Here is a 22,371-nt window from a genome sequence, read left to right as displayed (position 1 = left end):
CAAAAACAGATTATCTTTGTTTAGGTTCAATCACACAAGCAGTTAAGGGTTGTTGTTTTTTTGTTTTGTTTTTAAAAAGGGGATCTGTGTGTGTCAAGGAACACTTCCCTAATCCTTATTTTCAGGCAGATTTGTGTGTAATGGCCCACACCTTACTTGGGTGGGAGGAGGCAGCATTTGATTTGATGGTTTGGTAACCAGAGGTTTCTGTCAAGGGCCTTGCGCTTAAGCACTTTTTTAGATCTTGCTTGGAATTTTGTGAAATCCTAATCAGGGGAAAGATGTTCCCAGTAATTTTCAGCAGGGCTGGTGCTGAGGTCATTTGACATGTCAAATAGTATGACCGGTTGTTTGACGGTGGTCAGATATTCTATGCAGCCACAATGCCATGGCTAATCAGAGAACCTTACCTAACAGTGAGTTAAAATAATTCAGTTAAATGTTTTGCTTCTATTGCATCACAATAAGTTAGCTAATTTATAATTGTAATTAGCATAAGTATCATACTTGCTGATAATTCTATTTTTATTGTTCTGATAAAGATAAAGCTTTTTATGTACTCAACCAACACTGGACAATATTTGATCAGACAACCGATCATGGTTTGTTTTGCATGGAGTTGGTTTGTTTGTTGGTCTGGTCAAATGTCCAAACGTAGTCTTAGGTGGTGACTTTGGAGAGTATCGTTTTTGGCAGTGTTCTTGATTCTCATGAGATTGTTGCCAGTCATGTTGACTAAATTGGACATCCTCCCCCACATGCAATCATGGATACTTGTTCCTTCCTTCTTCTGAGTTTTGGCATATTTCTAGTGTTACTGCAATGTTTTTGGGAAAGGTTCCTATTCTGAAACATAATGAAGACAAAGGAAGGGTGCAAGCATCAATGTGCTTACTCCACAGTAGCCCTGTTAAGCTTGGGTGTGTACTCAATAAATTTATATTCTGCTTGAATAGCTGAATAATAGGCTCCCAATTACAACAAACCATTCAATAAACTACAGTGAACTCAGAGAACCAAACAACAGTATTTAAACAAAATAGTTGATCTGGATTATGGGTTAGCTGGCACTGTTCCAGAGCTCAAAATTAGGTATTTGGAAGCACAGAATTGTGGAGTTGGAAGGGATCCCAAGGGTCATCTGTCCAACCCTCTGTGATGCAGGAATCTCAACACACAGCCCTCCATCCAATTGGAAACCATACCAAACCCTGCTTAGCTTTGCAAATTATCTTGTCAGTGGAGCAAAGGAGTTACCTCGGCTGTTCCAGGGTCCTTCCAGATGGGTGTTTATTGGTGCTCCTCATGTGTGCAAGGCATTTTTTCCCCTCTGTCCACACAATGTCAAAATTTCAGTATGTATATTTTCCCTACTTAATCCAGAAAGGGATAATCTGATGTATTTTTATTTTTTAAAATAATGTTGCCAACAACCCATTTGCAATATTAAACCTCCATCTGGAAACACCCTAACTGGAGGAATCAGAGAAACAGTAACCCATGCTGAATTTTCTTCTTCTGCAGAAACAATGAGACGAGTGGTACGACAGAGCAAGTTTCGGCACGTGTTTGGTCAAGCAGTGAAAAACGACCAGTGTTACGATGACATTAGAGTTTCTCGGGTGACGTGGGACAGTTCTTTTTGTGCAGTAAATCCCAACTTCGTTGCAATAATAATAGAGGCTAGCGGTGGTGGTGCCTTCCTGGTTCTGCCTCTACACAAGGTAAGTGGTATTTTAAACAATAGTTTAAACATGGTCCTGTAGCTTCCTCTGCCCAATTATTACAATATTTTATTTTCCCTTCAGAATATGAAAAGTCCAGCAGACAGAAACATAGGTCATGTGACTGCTAGAATTTGGTGTTGTTGGGCAACACATTCATTATACAGTGGTGCCTCGCAAGACGAAATTAATCAGTTCCTTGAGTCTCTTCGTCTAGTGGTTTTTTTGTCTTGCGAAGCAACCCTATTAGTGGATTAGCGCTATTAGCGGTTTAGCGGCTATTAAAGGCTTAGCGGCTATTAAAGGCTTAGCGGCTATTAAAGGCTTAGCGGCTATTAAAGGCTTAGCAGATTAGCGGCTAAAAGGCTATTAGCAGCTTAGAAAAAGGGGGGGGAGCGGAAAAAAATCGGAACACTCGCAAGACGTTTTCGTCTTGCAAAGCAAGCCCATAGGGAAAATCGTCTTGTGAAGCAGCTCAAAAACGGAAAACCCTTTCGTCTAGCGAGTTTTCCGTCTTGCGAGGCATTCGTCTTGCGGGGCACCACTGTAGTCATTTTGTATCTTAACAAGTGCCAGTCTAATTCAGGAGAAGAACAAGTGTGGTGTAGTGGTTAAGAGCGGTAGTCTCGTAATCTGGGGAACCGGGTTCGCGTCTCCGCTCCTCCACCTGCAGCTGCTGGGTGACCTTGGGCCAGTCACACTTCTTTGAAGTCTCTCAGCCCCACTCACCTCACAGAGTGTTTGTTGTGGGGGAGGAAGGGAAAGGAGAATGTTAGCCGCTTTGAGACTCCTTAAAGGGAGTGAAAGGCGGGATATCAAATCCAAACTCTTCTTCTTCTTCTTCTTGCTTGCTAGCGTAGAGGCCTCTCTCTCTCCAAACTAACAGCTCCCATCCGTGGCACATTGTATTTGAAATTGCTTTCTTTCTTTTTAATAGAAATGTGAAGACACACAAAATGGAAGAACAGCCCTATTCATGCTGCCACAATTATAAAGCGAACGTGTGTGTAGGAGTGGGACCCTGCTAGCAGGCTCCACCTACTGACTTACTGCAAGTTCAGGTGGTTGTGTGAACATAATAGAAACATCAGGAGCTTCCTTATATTGAGCTGGACCATTGGTTTATCTAACTTTCTTTTGTTTACATTGAGAGTGTGTTGTCCAGGGTTTCAGGCAGGGCTTCTCCCACCGTATGTGGAGCTCCTGGGGATTGAACACATCATCCGCCACTGAGCTGCAGTCATTTGGAATGTCCATACATAGCCTTAATTTTGCAGTCAGGGATCTTGCTTCTTATACTTGTATGTAGACTCAGAATTCAGAACCTGGGCTAAAATGAGTTAGTATTTTTGTAGGGGACTAGGAGGCAAAAGGCCCTGATGGTTTATTTTGAATATTTGTATTCTACCTTCTGGTTGACTTATTTTCAGGGCAACTTACCACAGAATTCAAAAAAGCCCTGTCCCAGCACAGCTGATAGTTGGATCAATGTGGCCTTTTTTGGCAGGAAAACAGTCTCCCCACAGCTGCTCATTCTCTGACCAGTGGGACGAGACTGATCTGTCCCTTGACAGGATGATCTTCCTGGGAGGCAGGGAGCACAACCTCCTATGGCCCTTGTTCCTCTGAACCCAGTATGTGTGTTTGCTTCCCTTCAGTTCTGCAGTCTCTGGGTAAGTCAAGGACTGCAATAAAATGTTGCAGCATGAAGTACTATTTGGTCACTCTTTCTGTTTCTCAGCAACATTCAACATTTTGTTCCCACTGAACATACTCAGTCCTCATTGGATTGTTTTTGGGTCTCTTTCCTTAGGGTTTTTCCTGTAGGGTTTTTTTTTTTTTGGGGGGGGGGTACTTTCACAAACCTTGAGGGTTCTCCAAAGCATGTTGATGTATCTCTGTTATGCATGGACATTGTTGCTTTGGTTGCAGACCCTTGCAGTCTGAAAATTTAAAACAGAAGGAATAGTTGATAATTCAGGGTATCTGTTAGATAAGCTAAGTACCAGAGGGTTTTCAGTATAATAAAAAACCAGCCCAGAACCTGTATGAATATTGTGAAATCCCATTCCTATGCAGTTCTGTTAGATTTCCTTACCTGTGATAAGTGAAGCTGTCAAACAGCACTTAATATGCCTTTCTTGCATCAAGGGCTTGCTTGCACTGCGCCTCAGAGTAGACAATAGAATTTCAAGCACCCCTAGTCTTCTTGAATTTATCTGTTCCAGTCTCAGCCGGACAGGCTTCCTTCCTTCCTCTGTGTGGATACTCTTAAAACCACGTGTGTTTTAATGTTGAAGCCGTGCTGGTCTTTAGGTGGCTGTTGCTATCTGAAGCAGATATGGTACATTTCAGTGGCATTCAGAGGGTCTGTTAAGGCCATGTAAGATTTTGGGGAGCTGCTCTGTGGAGAACCTATCTCCCAACAGGCTGTTGCCTCCCAGCAGGGAGGGCACAGGCCTCCCTGTAACATTTCTTGCATGAACTGGGCTGGGGAGAGCAACAGTCCTGTTCTTCCATCCGCATTCTGTAGCAACAAACAAATCTTTTTCTTCCTATGAAAGCTTTTCCCATATTCTCATAGGAGGAATAATAACTATGACCAGAGTCCTGGTGTAGAAGCCCCCACAATATACTGAGTGGGTGTTTTCCTATGTGCTTTGTGGCCCTGATGCTGGCAGGGCAGAGAAGTGCCTATTTCCCACTCTCATTTAAGGGGGGGGGGAGAGAGAGAGAGAGAGAGAGATGGAGGAAGCCGAGCTGCCTGTTCTTTGCATTTCTCTCTCTCTCTCTCCCTCTGCAGCCCTGCTTCCACCATGGCTGCAGCAGCAGCAGCAGCAGCATTTCCACAGCTGTCAGTGCAGGGTTCTGACAGTGGTTTTTACCATATATGGCCATTACAGCTCTTTGGGTTGGGAGGCAGGCTGAATAATTTCCACCCTTTGCTTTGATTGGCCACTGTGAGCCTGGAAGAAGGATGGGATAGGAGCTCTTCTGCAAAAAAGGGAGAAGCAGCTTTGAGTCAAGTGGAAAGGGCGGCTTAACTCTTTGCTGCCGGGTTTTTGTGCATGTGCCAGCGGAATTCTACCTGGCAGCTCCTCTCTCTCTTGGTTTCTGAGTGTGCAAGTGAGTGGGAGGTTTAAATAATTCTCATACGGTTATCTGGGGAGACATACCATGTGCAGCTCTTGACAGCCCTGGCTGTAATGTGCTGTGCATGGAATTAAAAAGCAGGGGAGAAACCAGTGCTGTTAAAGCACCTCTTCCTGATAGGAACCCTTTACAGCAAGGAAGGGGAAGGATGTGTCAAATGCCTGGGATGGCAGAAAGTGCAGCAGTTTGGCTTCACATGATCAATAAATTGCTTTTTTTATTGCAGAGTACTTGAGAAGTCTGCACTTTTATTTTTAAAAAGCAACCTTAGATTAAAAAGTGAATATGAGGAAGTAGATCTTCAAGCATTGCTCAGAGCCCACTCTTTCCCGCAGGGAATCAGAATTCAGGTGTAGGAGGTAAAGGACCCCTGGATGGTTAAGTTCAGACAAAGGTGACTATGGGGTTGTGGCGCTCACCTCGCTTTTAGGCCTAGGGAGCCAGCGTTTGTCCACAGACAGCTTTCCGAGTCATGTCGGCAGCATGACTAAACCGCTTCTGGCGCAGTGGAACACCGTGACGGAAGCCAGAGCATACGGAAACGCCATTTCCCTTCCCACTGCAGCGGTACCTATTTAACTACTTGCACTCTGACGTGCTTTTGAACTGCTAGGTTGGCAGGAGCAGGGACCGAGCAACAGGAGCTCACCCCATTGTGTGGATTCGAACCTCCAACCTTCTAGCAAGCCCAAGAGGTTCAGTGGTTTAGACCACAGCACCACCCGCATGATATTTGTGGAGACTTGAAGCCAGTGGCTACTGTATCTAGGCACCAGCAAAAGCCAGACTGCAACGTGAAATGGGATTGTGCGTGCCTGAGAGCAGCCCTGTTCTCCTACTTCCTGCTTTCTCCTTGGCAGAGGGCAGTGGGTGGCCCTGCTGAGAGCAGACATGTGGCAGGGCGAGCTGGGCTTTCAGCAGAGTAGGGGCTCTTCAGCAGATGAACCTTCTTCATTTTGGCCATGATCTTTTACGAACAAGATGAAACTTTGGGAGGGGGTGGTGCTGTGTAATTCCTTGGGAATATTTGGCAGCTTGAATTAAAGGCTTTAACTAATTTTCCTGTTAAGCCAGATGTTGTGAATAAAACTGGGAAGTTCCTTGTGTTTTTCCTTTCAGCCACGCAGTCTTTTCTTTAAGGGACCAACTTATTTTAGTGAGTGTGTGTAAAGGCAATCATTTGGAGCTCTCCTTCGGCAGTGATGCTGGAAAAGGTATCAGAGGCAGATTGAAAAGCAGAAGTACCGTATTTTTCGCTCTATAACACGCACCCGACCATAACACGCACATAGTTTTTAGAGGAGGAAAATCTGTAGGCATGCCACCCATAGGCATTTCCTCCATAACACGCACAGACATTTCCCCTTACTTTCTAGGAGGAAAAAAGTGAGTGTTATGGTGCAAAAAATACGGTACTTTATGTCTGGAGTTCTAGTTCAGACAAATAGCAGCTGAAGTTTTGGACCGCATCACTTCAGATTGTTTAAAGAAGATAATTTCTTTCACTAAGGATGTCAGAAGAGTGTTTAAATTTCTGTGTTGGGGGAGCTAGTTTGCATAGGAAAGCGTTCAGCCCTGTATGAGCTGTTATCTGCATGCTGACATGGTGTGTCCTGCTTGCAGGCAGGATGTGCATGGCCGCTGTTAGAACAGCAAGCGAGAGTAGAGAGTTCCCCAGCAACTGGGGTTCTGTGGCTTCTGCTGAACATCAATGGCTGAAATCAGTTGCTGGGGAGCAACAAGTTGGCTGTTGCCTTCACATATTTTTTTGAGGGCTTCGCAGAAGCACCAGGATGGCCAGTGACAGAAGCAGTGTCCTGGACTAGTTGGGCCTTTTGGTTTGATCCAGCAGGGCTTTTCTTATGTTTAAGGCCTAATTCTCGAAGGAGCTAAACATATTTCTTGACTAAGAACAATGAAAAAGAGCCCCAGAGGACCAGAAATTCTGAAACTGACCACCCAGGTGGCTCTGGGAAGTCCACAACCAGCACATGAAGGCAGCAGCCATCCCATTGTTGCCCCCAGCAACTAATATTCAGAGAATTCAGCCTCTTTGGGGTCATGAAGCTTGTGGATGCTCTTCTGGAGGAAAGCCCCTTCTGCTTCTGAAGCTGATAGCAAAAAGGTTTTCCATTATAAAAAGCTTACAAGCTGTGGCCCTGCCCCTCAGAATGGCCTGTGGGAGCTCTGTCGGCTGCTGTGCTGCTCCACTCAACAGCTGATGGACAGAAAGGCGTTCCTGGCCGTGGGCTCATCTGTGCAGCTTCCCTGCCCTTTCTGGCGAGATTGAGGGGAGGAGGAAGGGGGTCTACGCTGCCCCTTAGATTACCCTTGTGATCTATGCTTCTGAATAGGTAAAACAGCTGTTTAGAGGGTGCTCCCCACATGTGCATTTCGCTTATGCATATGGGGGCTTGGAAAGTGGGGAAGTTGCCTGTATAATCTAGGGCAGGTGGGCGAGACTTGGCCAGAATGGTCTGGTGGGTTCTCCACCCCCTGCTGCAAGGAATTTCATGCAATCCTTACCACTGACTGCAAAACATGTTCTTTTAAGGGGGGAAATGGCAACTAAAAAACCTAATGATGCACTTACACCCTTTATTTCTGGCTTTTTTGTCTTTTTGTGAGAATATGGGATGTTCTCTCCTCTTTGCATGAAACTTAATCTTGCTTCTCTCCTGTTGTGGTGTCTGTTGCCTCATCTCAAAAGCTAGCATTTTCACAGGAACAGTGTGCAAACCATTGCATGTGCAGGATAAAAGCCCCCACCATATGCTGTATCCATAGTTGGTCTTTCCTGCCCTTCAGTGTTCCTCCTGGGCATTCAGTTGTGTCATCTCTGAGGGATATGGTGTTTCATCTTACTGCACAACTGAAAAATCAAGAAACCTGCAGTTGCTGGGGAATATGCCTATAGTTTGCACCTGTATAATCTGTATGAAACATTGGGCCCTTCCCCTCAACCTTTCCTGTTCCTAATTCCTCCGGGAAGACCCCTTTTTGAACTTACTTGCATGTGCTGACACCAGAAGCCTTCGCAGGCATCCCTTGAGGTCTTCCAGTGGCTGGGGTGGGGGGTGGGGAGTGCTAACAAGTACATTACTACTGTTTTCTTCTGTTGAGGGACTATCAGCACTTTCACTCATAAAACTTGCCTATGAAAATGTTGGTTTTAGTTTGAAACTTGGCGTGCAAATCTGAAGCTTAGGATCAAAATCCCTCCTCATTTTTGGAAGCTGCACTATTTGTTTTTCTGGGGAAAGACCAGAATTAAGAAACAGCATCTCTTGCTTGCTCCACACAGCTGAACCTCTGCCAGCTAAATATGTCATTCCTGTCCTGAGAGCAGTGAGGAAGAAACTGCAAGTGTTGGGTTACTGTAGAAGTTAAGGTCTGTGGACTATGTGGCATGGAGTGAGGCTGTGACTAATAGGGCAGGCCACCAGCCAGTAAACGGGCAAGCCACCAACCTAGGATTATCACGTTTCTTGTTCTTTGCCTTCTCTTTTATGCTCACAAGGAATTTGATGTGGAAGTGAAGCCTTCCAAATTCAGCCCCAGCATCTACTAAGTAGACAGTTTTGTGGCACAAGTTAATTTATCAGAAATGAGTAGCATCCCATTCTTTTGTGATTTCTCTAAATTCAGCTCCTCCTCCTCAAGTTAATATATACTAAATATATATTTGACTGAGGGCCTGTGTAGTGTAACTACAGAGGCAGTGTAACTAACAGAGCAGGGTGGTCCAACACACGGCCCGAGGGCCACATGCGGCCCTCGATGATTTTTTGTGTGGCCCTCAGCCTCATTTGCCTGCCCCCCCAATGTTGCCTTCCCAAAGCCTGTTAAGTGCGGTTCTGGCTTTGGGAAGGAGGCATGAGGATTCTGACAGGGTCCTAGAGTCCTCCTTCCTCCTTCCCAAAACCTTGTTAGTACTTTCCCAGCTTACATACAACACAAAAAGAAATTGTACAACATTACTATAAAAACAGGATTTCAGCCATAGAGGCCAGTCTTGTAAGTCAGGGCTTCACGGATGACAGAGAGGAGGGCATTCCTGAGGCAGTCACAGTGGTTCAGAAGTAGTGACACAGAAAGGTATTCTGCTTCTTCTGGTTTCTAAGGAATGCAAGCTAGATACAGTGGTACCTCAGTTTACGAACTTAATCCATTCTGGAAGTCCGTTCTTAAACCGAAACCATTCTTAAACCAAGGCGTGCTTTCCCTGATGAGGCCTCCCGCCACCAGTGCCCTTCCACCATTCGGATTCCATTCTTAGACCAAGGTCAAGTTCACAAACCAGGACACTACTTCCAGTTTAGTGGAGTTCGTAAACTGAATTGTTCATAAACAGGACTGTTCTTAAACCGAGGTACCACTGTACTCTTCTAGATTTTGCCATTCTCCTCCCCTCCCAATACAGTAGGAGCAACAAACTGCTGTTCAGTACTTGAAATGCAGTAGCTGTGCCAAGTACTCAGTTTCTTCCTCTGGCAAGCAAGTTGGCAGTTTTGTTCTGCCTGCATCTGAGACAGCTAATTTTGTGGTGAATTTCTGCGCATTGCCATAGATCTTTCCAGGGCAGATATTCCATAGAAACAACTGCATTTTGAGGGACCTTTGTTTTTGGAGCTAGCACTTCTCTGTGTTCCGTTGTAAGCACATGGCACTGAGCAATGAAGTCATTTGGCTGCTTGGTTCGTAGTCTTCCCAGTGGGTTGAGATACCAGCCCTATTACTACCTGTTAGCTATTTGGATATTTGAAAAACTAATTGAGTCGCACAGGCCTGATGAGGCTCCTCATGCTTTCTAAAAAAATCCTTGAGCCATAAATCATTTGAGTCCTGATAACAAATCACGTAGCTTTAAAGCTTGTCTCTTGCTGACCATGGCGGTCTCCAGCAAGAGTTTCTCCTGCACAACCTGCTTTGAGCTGAATGGAATGGGAGCAGGGAGGGGGAGCCCACGGAGAGCCTTGTGTTACTTCCGTTTACTCCAGTAGGGCCTGTGTGCTGGAGGAGTTCCTGTTGAATTGCAGCCTGTGGTCCATGGATCAGAATAAGTTAGTTTCCTGAGAAGAATATGGCAACCCGTTGTTTTACACACCATTTTTGTTTCTACCATTTCAAGATTTGGATCCTGCAAAGCGGGGCCCCACTTTCTAAGTGTGATGGTGCTCTGCGAAATGTAGAACTCCAAACTGGATATTATTATTTATTAAATTATTATTTATTAAAGGTGTAAAAGGTGCTTTTCACAGCCAGTCCGTTGCTCTTCAAGACTTCCAAAGTAATTCTTTCAAATGGAACTATCTGTCAGAACCGCCCCTGATTACTATCAGCTCAACTCCAAACAGTGCTACGTTATGTGTCCAGGGTGGTTCTGCTCTGGGCAAGATCTTTTCGATTCCAAAACCCCATATTCACGTTTCAGTCATTAAATTTTCCACCTTGTTTCCCCACTCTTACAGTCCCATAGGACTATAAAGACACAATTTATATACACATCTTGCTTCTTACCCCCCCCCCACCCCATGTTAGCTCATGAACATCTTCAGTCTGCTACTGGTGCTGTGTAACAGGCTTAGGGGACTTTGAATGAGTTTTGCTCATCATCTGATAGCTGTTCATGTTTCAACCAGTTGCTTTGCTAGAACTTTCAGTTGCTAACTGATGTTACTTGAATGTATTCTGTGAGTTTTGATGGAAGGTACAAGCTTTGTGTCCCCAGAGCAACTTAAATGGCTCTGTAGCAGTCTTTTGGTGATGGTGGTGTTACTATATTCCCTGTTTCCTTATCTTAACAAGGGTTAGTCATGGAGAGCTTGGCCGGCTTGCTGGATGACTGATGGCCATTTGTCATGGTCTGCATCAACTCTATGGTCTTCATTTAAGTCTAGCACCTGGGTATAACCCATTTGGTGTTGGTAGATGTGGCTGCTCTATAGATGCAGCAGGTCTTGTTAAATGATGAGAGGTGGGGCTGAGGTTTTGAACCTTGAGGTGGGAGTGAGTTGCTGCCAGGCCATAGGAGAAACTGTTTCTCTATGAAGGAGAGAGCTTCGTTTGCGTTTCAAACCCATTCTTTGTGATCCAGTTTTCTTCCCCCCTCTGCTCCATTCTTCAGCATACACAAAGCGGCATGTGCAAGTTGGTGCCACTTCCTTATTTCCAGCTGGGGCGATAACAGACATTCCTGAGGAAGTGACTTTCTACATTCAGTTATCTGAGAAGTATATTTCTGCGATTAGCTGCCTCTTTCTATGAGAAAGACGGGGTTAGTCATGGTGGAAGACTGCACCAGTTTTCCTGCCCATCCTATCAGGACTTTTACACAGAAATCTATTTTGGCCTGTGTGACTTCATTAAATGGTCTTATTTGGCAAACTTTAAGGCCTCTGGAAGGGTTTGTGTGAAAAGCTAGCTTATTTATTTTATTTATCTGCTAAATTTCCATACTGCTCTTCATCCAAGGATCACAGGGTGGTTTACAAATATAAAAAGACAAAAGTATATAACATAGTAACAAACAAATACCCCCCCCCAAAAAAAAACAGCCCATAGATTGTGTAAATAGCCAAAGGCCTGAGAGAAAAGAAACAGCAAAGGTAATCGTACAGGATGACCAAAGCAGTTTCTGTGCCAAAACTCAGCGTAAAGCCCAATTGAAATGGATCTAGAATATCAGTTTCCTCCAAGAGCATCTGGATCTGTTCCATGACCACCCACTCAAGAACCTTTCCCCAGAAAGGGAGAATAGCAACTGGCTGGTAGTTAGTTAGATTTTCAGAATCTAGGGAAGGTTTCTTGAGGAGTGGTTTTGCCACTGCCTCCTTCAAACAGGCAAGGACCACTCCCTTGCGTAAGGAGGCAGTGACCACCTACCTTCCTGGCCCAGCCAGATGTCCCTTTCCTGCTAGTTTTTATCACTCATGCGGGGCGAAGGTCCAGATCACGTGGCCACTCCAGCTGATCCAGGCACCTTTTCTGCATCCTCAGGCCTTACAGCTGAAACTCATCCAACACAACAGGACTAGACTGTGCTCTGGACACCCCTCGAGATTCATCTGCTTTAACAGTGGATTCAAGATCCCAGCAGATGCAAGTGATTTTGTAGTCAAAATGCTTTGCAAAACAAGTCAGTTAAGGGTTGTTTTAAGCATAATATCCCATATATCTACAGTGGTACCTTGGGTTACATACACTTCAGGTTACATGCGCTTCAGGTTACAGACTCCACTAACCCAGAAATAGTACCTCGGGTTAAGAACTTTGCTTCAGGATGAGAACAGAAATCATGTTCCAGCGGCGCGGCGGCAGCAAGAGGCCCCATTAGCTAAAGTGGTGCTTCAGGTTAACAGTCTCAGGTTAAGAACAGACCTCTGGAACAAATTAAGTACTTAACCCGAGGTATCACTGTAATTGCTAGGAATTGTTCTGTGCTACAGCTGCTCATTTGTTTTTATCTTAGTTTTATCAACATCCATAATGATTGCTCTAAAGTGACCAGCCTACTTTTAGGCACTTAATTATTTTGTGGCGTTTAACATTAAAAACAACACAAAACACTGTCATGATGCATATTGCAGAAAGTAGTACTAACATACTGTACATTTTCGCCCTAGTGAGGAACCAGGATTGTATTTTGGGATCTCTCCCACCCAATGAGCAGGTTTGCACATAACACTAAGCCATGGTTAGTGACCATAGTTTGCTCTCAAGCCATTCAAAACCAGGTTCTAATCCGGATTTCTCAATCTCTGATATGAGAGCAATTTGTAGCTAGCAGTAACTTTGTTTTGGACAACATAGTTAACCATAGTTACTCTAAATCAGGAGAAAGTATTATTATGGTCGGGGACAGAGGGTGGCGCTTGGGGGGGAATTGTCATCGCGCCACTCCTTGGTGTGTGGAGTGCCTCAGGGTGCGATACTCTCCCCGATGCTTTTCAACATCTTTATGCGCCCCCTCGCCCAGCTTGTTCGGAGTTTTGGGCTGGGTTGTCATCAGTATGCCGATGACACCCAACTCTATCTGTTGATGGATGGCCATCCTGACTCGGCCCCAGACACACTGACCAGATGTTTGGAAGCTGTGGCTGGATGGTTACATGGGAGCCAGTTGAAGCTAAATCCTTCGAAGACAGAGGTCCTGTGGCTGGGACGGGGCGATATGGGATTGGGGGGAAACTCCCATCTCTTGCGGGGGCTCAATTAGTGCCAGCACCGTCCATTAAGAGTTTGGGTGTAATCTTTGACACCTCCCTTTCCATGGAGGCGCAGATTGCAACTATAACAAAGGCGGCATTTTTCCATCTCCGCCAAGCTAAGCAGTTGGCTCCTTACCTCTCTCGCCCTGACCTAGCCACTGTGATCCACGCGACGGTCACCTCCAGACTGGATTATTGTAACTCGCTCTACATGGGGCTGCCCTTGAGACTGACCCAGAAACTTCAGCGGGTGCAGAATGCTGCAGCGAGACTCCTTACAAGGTCTTCGCTGCGAGATCACATTCACCTGGTGCTATACCAGCTGCACTGGCTCCCGGTGGAGTACAGGATCAGGTTTAAGGTGCTGGTTTTAACCTTTAAAGCCCTATACGGCCTAGGACCCTCGTACCTACGGGACCGCCTCTCCTGGTATGCCCCACAGAGAAACTTACGGTCTTCAAATAAAAACATCTTGAAGGTTAGAAATTTTGGACAGGTAGTGGGAAACTATATAGAGCCCACCCAGGAATCAAATCAGGAGTGTGCCCTGACAGATCAGATGGGGGAAGAGGATGTTGCTGAACCCCGGGCGCCAGAGATGGAGGGAGCTGTGGCCCAGCAGGAACATGAGTTTTTGGATCTGACAAATGAACTTCGAAAAAGCCAGATTTGGAAAGATAAAGTTGGTTTGGTTTGGAAATGGGGGGTTGTATAGACCCCCCTATGCAGGGATGTTTGGACTTTTCAAGTCTGGCAATGGGCCGTGAGATGTTTGGGGTTGTGGGGGCTCTTAATTCTGGAGGGACTCTGAAACATGTTTTTAAATACCACATGGAGTTTAGTGTGGAATATGGAAAAGGGACTGATTTGTCGAGAAGGGTCAAAAACACTGTCAAGTTGGAGTTCCCACGAATGAAAGGAGCAGGAGATAAAGTAAAGTACAGGTATAAATATGAAGAAGAGCCGCGGAAGGGACATGGAAGAGACTTAAGGGCCTCCGATATAAGATTACCAGGTTAATGCGCTAGATTGATGGGATAGAAAGGACTGACAAAACCCGGGACCAGGAGGAAGAGACGCTGGAGAAGATTGGAAGAAATTTTTTTTTATTAGGATTGTTTTATAAAATTGATGAATCTTAGAAAAATGTTGGAAAGAAATCATTTGGCTTTAGCAAAAATGTTAAAAGAATTATGTAAGAATATTATGGTTATGAGAAATTGGTATAAATAAGATCTAAGTTTCAAGTTTTAGGGTCTTTTATAGTAAGATAAGGTTAAAATAGACTAAGGTAACGTAATGACAGAATATTATGAAAAATGGAAAGGATTTGCTGTGATAATTAACAACTAGGATACAAAACAGGGGAGGAGTGAGGAGGTCAAAGAAAGAAGGTAATGACAGTTAAGGATTTGAGAATATTGGATTTGTTTTTAAATGTTTGTGGCTTATTTTTGTCTTTTGATTGAGTTGTGTTATTTTTTGATTTTGATCAATTTGTATTGTTTGATTGTGGTTTTTTATTTTGTTTTCTTTCTTTTCTTTTCTTTTTTGTTCTTTTTCTGTAATTCTAAAACCCTTAATAAATATCATTTTAAAAAAATAATAATCTTGAAGGTCCCAGGCCACAGAGAAGTTAGGCTGGCCTCAACTAGAGCCAGGGCTTTTCGGCTGTGGCTCCGATCCCTGGTCCCAAGAGACCAGGGCCCTGCGGGACTTGACATCTTTCCGCAGGGCCTGCAAGACAGAGCTGTTCCACCAGGCCTTTGGCCAGGGCACAGTCTGACTCCCTCCCTTGGCAATCTTCGCGGAGCTCTGGCCCAATGGTTAGAATCATAGAATCATAGAATCATAGAATCATAGAATCGTAGAGTTGGAAGAGACCACAAGGGCCATCGAGTCCAACCCCCTGCCAAGCAGGAAACACCATCAGAGCACTCCTGACATATGGTTGTCAAGCCTCTGCTTAAAGACCTCCAAAGTAGGAGACTCCACCACACTCCTTGGCAGCAAATTCCACTGTCAAACAGCTCTTACTGTCAGGAAGTTCTTCCTAATGTTTAGGTGGAATCTTCTTTCTTGTAGTTTGGATCCATTGCTCCGTGTCCGCTTCTCTGGAGCAGTAGAAAACAACCTTTCTCCCTCCTCTATGTGACATCCTTTTATATATTTGAACATGGCTATCATATCACCCCTTAACCTCCTCTTCTCCAGGCTAAACATGCCCAGCTCCCTTAGCCGTTCCTCATAAGGCATCGTTTCCAGGCCTTTGACCATTTTGGTTGCCCTCTTCTGGACACGTTCCAGTTTGTCAGTGTCCTTCTTGAATTGTGGTGCCCAGAACTGGACACAGTACTCCAGGTGTGGTCTGACCAGAGCAGAATACAGTGGCACTATTACTTCCCTTGATCTAGATGCTATACTCCTATTGATGCAGCCCAGAATTGCCAGTGGCTTGAATTAATTAATTTTATAATGAATGATTTTAGAGTGTTGTTTATGCTGTGCTTTTGTACTGTTTCATTGTTGTTAGCCGCCCTGAGCCTGGCTTCGGCTGGGGAGGGTGGGATATAAATAAAATTTATTATTGTTGTTGTTGTTGTTGTTGTTGTTGTTGTTGTTGTTGTTGTTATTATTTTTCCATGGATAGAGTAAGAAGCCTATGAATCAGCAGGGTTCAAGAATGGTTTGGTGGTTGGTGAGATGACACATAAACTGGGCAAATCAGAGGGTGATTCACATGATCCTAAAAGTAAGCTAAAATGTGAGTTGCAGTGAATTGTGCTTGTGGGTGCTCTTTTGCAGACCAAAGTCCCATTTGAGTACAACTGACTCATTATTGGAAGCCTTTGTGGTGAGGAATTTAGTAGTTAATTTTCATAGCTGAAAGCCCATCTTTTCCATTCTGATAAACCTCTGTAGGTCTTAATCTGGTCTGTGACCACTGGGAGACCCTGCCAGTCTGATTGGTGAAGCTCATCAAACAAGAAAAACCCCATTTTGATTCTGAGATTGTTTACCAAGTTTTTAGTAAGCAGTCATTATATGTGAATAAAAGACTCCTGGTTACATCCCAAACTGTGACACACTTGGTGTAGGGGCCCATGCAATTATATTTGTTTTTCTCTTAAGTGTATAAAAGGGCAGTAAGATAATGACACGAAGAGAGTGATAATTGTAGGTCTGCGTCTTAGCAAATGAATTGCCATTTTAGATAACTAAAAAAATCATACGTTCCATTCATTTCACACAAGCTGCTGAGTGAGACTGAACACTCAGCTGTTTGTCTGAATGTTTGGTGTTTGGTTTTAATCTTCTTCATACAGACGGGGAGGCATTTGCAAGTTTAATATGTATGCACCAGCTAATTTTCCCCCCTCAGTCAAAATCCTGATTGAGACATTAATACATGTCTGGATCACACAATGTTGGTTCTCTATTAAGATAGTTCTGTATTTTTCTCTTTAAAATGTTCAGGTGTTGCCATGTTAGAGAGTTAAATTTTTCACAAGCCCCTCAACCTGTTGATTTTGTATTCCTTAGATGTAGTACTCATCTCCCCCCGCCCAGACCATCCATCTACCACTCCATTTAGATTTTGGCATAGAGGAAATAGGTTCTCCTATCATATCACCCCTTAACCTCCTCTTCTCCAGGCTAAACATGCCCAGCTCCCTTAGCCGTTCCTCATAAGGCATCGTTTCCAGGCCTTTGACCATTTTGGTTGCCCTCCTCTGGACACGTTCCAGTTTGTCAGTGTCCTTCTTGAACTGTGGTGCCCAGAACTGGACACAGTACTCCAGGTGAGGTCTGACCAGAGCAGAATACAGTGGCACTATTACTTCCCTTGATCTAGATGCTATACTCCTATTGATGCAGCCCAGAATTGCATTGGCTTTTTTAGCTGCCGCGTCACACTATTGGCTCATGTCAAGTTTGTGGTCAACCAAGACTCCTAGATCCTTTTCACATGTACTGCTCTCAAGCCAGGTGTCCCCCATCTTGTATTTGTGCCTCTCATTTTTTTTGCCCAAGTGCAATACTTTACATTTCTCCCTGTTAAAGTTCATCTTGTTTGTTTTGGCCCAGTTCTCTAATCTGTCAAGGTCATTTTGAAGTGTGATCCTGTCCTCTGGGGTGTTAGCCACCCCTCCCAGTTTGGTGTCATCTGCAAATTTGATCAGGATGCCCTTGAGTCCATCATCCAAGTCATTGATAAAGATGTTGAATAAGACCGGGCCCAAGACAGAACCCTGTGGCACCCCACTAGTCACTCTTCTCCAGGATGAAGAGGAACCATTGATGAGCACCCTTTGGGTTCAGTCAGCCAGCCAGTTACAAATCCACTGAGTGGTAGCATAGTCAAGACCGCATTTTACCAGCTTCTTTACAAGAATATCATGGGGCACCTTGTCAAATGCCTTGCTGAAATCAAGGTAGGCTACATCCACTGCGTTCCCTTCATCTACCAGGCTTGTAATTCTGTCAAAAAACGAGATCAGGTTAGTCTGACATGACTTATTTTTCAGAAATCCATGCTGACTATTGGTGATCACAGCATTCCTTTCTAGGTGCTCACAGACTGTTTGCTTAATGATCTGCTCCAGAATCTTCCCTGGTATTGATGTCAGACTGACTGGGCGATAATTATTTGGGTCCTCTCTTTTCCCCTTTTTGAAAATAGGGACAACATTTGCCCTCCTCCAGTCTGCCGGGACTTCGCCTGTTCTCCAGGAATTCTCAAAGATGACTGCCAGTGGTTCTGAGATCACATCTGCCAGTTCTTTTAATACTCTTGGATGCAGTTCATCTGGCCCTGGAGACTTGAATACATCTAAACTAGCCAAGTATTCTTGTACTATCTCCTTAGTTACTCTGGGCTGTGTTTCCTCTGCTGAATCATTTGCTCCAAATTCTTCAGGTCGGGCATTGTTTTCTTTATCGGAGAAGACTGAGGCAAAGAAGGCATTGAGGAGTTCAGCCCTTTCTGTGTCCCCTGTTTGCATTTCACCATCTTTTCCTCTGAGTGACCCCACTGTTTCTTTGTTCTTCCTTTTGCTCACAAACATACCCATAAAAGCCTTTTTTGTTGCTTTTAACCTCTCTAGCAAGCCTGAGTTCATTCTGTGCTTTAGCTTTTCTGACTTTGTGTCTACATGTGCTGGCTATTTGTTTGAATTCCTCTTTGGTGGTTTCCCCCCTTTTCCATTTTTTGTACACATCCTTTTTTAATCTTAACTCAGTTAAAAGTTCTTTAGATAGCCACCCTGGCTTCTTTAGGCACCTTCCATGTTTCCGTCTCATTGGTATTGCCTGACGGTGTGCTTTTACTATCTCCCTCTTAGCAAACTCCCAGCCATCATCACAGTCATGTCCATGATGTTTCCTGTCGACAGGATGGATGGTGTTGAACTCCCAACTCCCCTCAGCCCTCAACATTGGTGGGCTGGAGGATCACCACCCCTTCTTTAAGATAGTGTGTACATGCAGATAGAAGCTGCTGCCCAGGGGCTTGCAGGTGATAGTGTGCTGGCTTGGTCTGACACACCATTGGCCAGCAAGCAGTTTGGTGGTTCCTTAAAGGTTGCAGTAGCAATTTGCTCTTTGATCAGAGGCTGTGTATATTCACCTCTCCATCTGGTGACAGGCACAAGATAGGCATTTAAGTGGCCATGCCCATGACATGTTCCTAGCTGTGAAGAAGAGATACCTCTCTATTCAGTTTCAGTGGAACTCTGTAAGGATTGCTTTTTGTTGCTGTGTCTCATAGTCCTTTAGGACTTGCCCCTCTCTCCTGATTTTGACAAGCAGGTTTATGTCAGTCTGCAAGAGCTAATGGCTATCGCTGCTTCTGAAACCTTATGCACAGTCAACTCTGAATTGGGGGGGAAACTCACTTCCCTGGAATTAGCAGTGCAGTAAGTGGATGCATGATCCAGGGTTCAAGCAGCATAAGGAGCAAGGAGTAGCTTAGGAAACCCAGTCATAGGTGTTTGTGTCTGAAAAAGGCAGCTGTCATGGATCTGCCTACAGTTCAATAAATGGGGTGAGTTTTAAACACTTAAACAAGTGCAAATCTTTGGAGAAATACAGCTTAAAGGTTTTTCTGACATTACAGCCATGCAAACTTTGAAATACAGTGGTACCTTGCAAGACGAACGCCTCGCGAGACGAAAAACCCGCAAAACGAAAGGTTTTTTCGTTTTCGAGTTGCCTCGCAAGACGAATTTCCCTATGGGCTTGCTTCGCAAAACGAAGCTTGCCCTGCAAGCTCCGGGGACAGCGGGTCTTCCCGCTGTCCCCGGACCTCTTTTGAAGCAAGGGGCGGCGTGGAGAAGCGATCTCCACGCCGCCCCTTGCTTCAAAAGAGGTCCGGGGACAGCGGGGAAGAAGTGATCTTCTCCCCCCGCTGTCCCCGGACTTCTTTTGAAGCAAGGGGCTGCGGGCAGATCGCTTCTCCACGCCGCCCCTTGCTTCAAAAGAGGTCCAGGGACAGCGGGGAAGAAGCGATCTTCTCCCCCCGCTGTCCCCGGACTTCTTTTGAAGCAAGGGGCTGTGGGGAGATCGCTTCTCCACGCCGCCCCTTGCATCAAAAGAAGTCCGGGGACAGCGGGGAAGAAGCGATCTTCTCCCTGCAGCCCCAGGTCCGGGTTTTTTTAAAATGCTGGCAGTGGGAAGAAAAGCCCTTGTTTCCCCCCCCCCCCAGCCTTCAGAAGAGGTTGGGGGACAGACTGTCCCCGGACCTGGTCTGAAGGCGGTTTCCCTAGGAACGCATTAATTGATTTTCAATGCATTCCTATGGGAAACCGTGCATCGCAAGACGAAAAAACCGCAAGACGAAGAGACTTGCGGAACGAATTAATTTCGTCTTGCGAGGCACCACTGTAAGTTTGGAAAGCTGCCCTAGCTCCAGGGGAAAGCACCCCTGCTTGCATACAGAAGGCCTCAGCTTCACTCCTTGCCATTTCCATTCAGAGGATCTCTGGTAGCATCAGTTAATGGGAAAGGCCTCCCTCATCCCATCCTAGAGAGCTGTCAGTCAGAGTAGGCAACACTGGAATAGATGGCCAAACAGTCTGATGGAACCCCAGGAGAGCTGCCGCCAATGTTTGTCTATGTGAATTTGAGCAATTAACTTTGCCTTCAGTTAACCTATTACAGTCAAGGTGTGACTGTTAAAAAACCTTAGCACCATACATTTCTATATTTTGTGTGTAAGAGATAATTTACTGAACATGAAGTGCTGACTTTGGGGGTGTGGAAGTTGTGACCTCCAGAGGTTTGACTGCAGTTCCCATCATTCCTGACCATTGGCCTTCTGGCTGGGACGGATGGGAGTTGTTGTTCAGCAGCATTTGGAGAGAGGCAGGTCATCTATCCCTGGCTTTTTTGTATTTTGTTCCTTGTTCTGTACATTACAGCACTTTTTTCACTCTCTTCAGACAGGTAGAATTGACAAATCCTACCCCACAGTTTGTGGCCATACGGGACCTGTGCTTGACATAGAGTGGTGTCCTCACAATGATCAAGTCATCGCCAGCGGCTCAGAAGACTGCACTGTCATGGTGAGTCGCTGCATTAAGCATCTCAAAAAGTTGTTTCTTGCTTTCACTTGGAAGTAGTTTTGTAGCCCTTCATTAAGTTAGCCGTATGGTAGTCATTTTAAACTGGCAGCCAGTCATCCTTGTTCCAGCTTTAAAATACAACTGCTGTGGGCTCATAGATGGTACACTGAAAGGCAGAAAATATTACTTGCATTGTCACAGCATGCAGAACTGGAGTGAATAACACTGAAAGGAAAATTGGCCTTCACTGCACTTGAAATGGTTCTGTGTTGAATTCTTGTTTGTCTAAAAATTGAATTAAAAAGCCACAATATCAAGATAGGTGGATTTAATTTTATATAGCACTAAGTTCATACCTGTGTGTTGCACCTCTTAATCCATCTGACGTCTGGATTTGTTTTCTATCTCATGGTGGCTTATCCTGCACCATCTCCTGTGATCTCACTTTGGAAGACGTTGACATTTAAAAAGAAGCAATTTGGGTTTGCAGAGTTCACCACTAAACAGGATTGTGTGCTAAAGGATGTTGGAACGTACTGTAAGAAACATGATTCAGAAGGCACATGAAATGTAATGAATGCCGTCTGGAGGTTCGATAGAAGTTAATTTGAGCTTCTTGACAGAGAGAGATATTTGCCTCTAACCCAAGTTGCTTGGAGAAACTTGTTTGGCATTGGAGGAGAGTGGTTTTTTTTTTAACAGAACAGTTTGGAGTTTGGTGACAACTGATTTTCTAATGAGTATAGGGGGAAAATGTCCAAAGCAGGGATCTTCTCCCCCCACCTTCATTTTACCAGTTGAGAGACAAGAGGAATCATGGGAAGTTTGAGTGTCTGTGGCCATTTGCTGTCTGCTTACTGGGGAGAACTGTGAAGACCCTTGTTTGCTGTCATCTACCGCTGCCTCAGAATGGTAAAGCCATTTGTTCATTAGGGACCTAAAGTATCTGGGGCTGTGTAGATACATAACTTGAGCAATGAGCTAGAAAATGCCATCTCTATCCTATTTTGTATTTAGGTATAGCCTTATCTTCAGGACTGACCCCAGGGAAAACCGGTTCTTCCTGTTGGATAGCTCAAGTTGACTCTAGTGATGTCACTACTTGCCTTTCCCTTCTCAGGACTCTTTTGTTTTGTTTTTTTAAAAATGTTAAGAGTTGATATGGTTTCTAACAAAATGTATGTTCAATTGAATGCCTTAAGAAGGTGGTTTTTTATTTTTAAGTTTCTTGAGGCTGGATCCCTCCCTCCTAATCAGGATTAAGTCCACATTTCAAACCTACCACTTAGCACAGCTTCAGCACCTGGTGACATGGTACTCCAGGGTGAGGAGCCTTGGACAGGTGGAAGATCCTGCCATCTTCATCTGTTCCCTCCCTCCCCCCGACCCCTAACTTTGACAGGTGGCAGGAAAGCCAGCCTATCCACGTCCCTTGCACAGTGCTTCCCACACTCCTGACAGCCAGCTAGTTGTCGAGCACCACAGCACCAGGGGGGTTGCCAGCCCAGTGCTTAGCAGCCCTGAACTTAGGGCTTGCAAAGCTTTCGGCAGGGCAGGGCAGGGCAGGGCAGGGCAATTGAGTTCCCCACATATGGCATGGGGTGTGGAGCAGTTGGGCATGGTTTGAGGGGATTAACCTCACAGGCCGATTTGGGACCCCTTCCAGGCAGTGTTTGAAATCCTCTGGCTGCCATGCTCCACTTGTGACCAAGTGAAGTT

At 45.0% G+C, this 22,371-nt stretch overlaps 1 protein-coding gene across 1 annotated transcript in view; it reads left to right on the top strand.

The window, feature by feature from the left end:
- Positions 1–22,371, top strand: part of CORO1C (coronin 1C) — an 84,257-nt gene that overhangs the window by 24,743 nt on the left and 37,143 nt on the right. Inside the window, exons 2-3 of the mRNA XM_082196116.1 lie at positions 1,525–1,724; positions 20,530–20,652. Coding sequence (XP_082052242.1) covers positions 1,530–1,724; positions 20,530–20,652 — 318 coding nt within the window. The 5' untranslated portion in view covers positions 1,525–1,529. The remainder of the gene's footprint in view (positions 1–1,524; positions 1,725–20,529; positions 20,653–22,371) is intronic.

This window comes from Podarcis vaucheri (genome assembly GCF_965113315.1).
Source record: "Podarcis vaucheri genome assembly, chromosome: 13".
NCBI classification, from domain to species: Eukaryota; Metazoa; Chordata; class Lepidosauria; order Squamata; family Lacertidae; genus Podarcis; species Podarcis vaucheri.
Note: the sequence above shows the minus strand (reverse complement) of the source record. Positions and strands in the feature narration are given on the sequence as shown.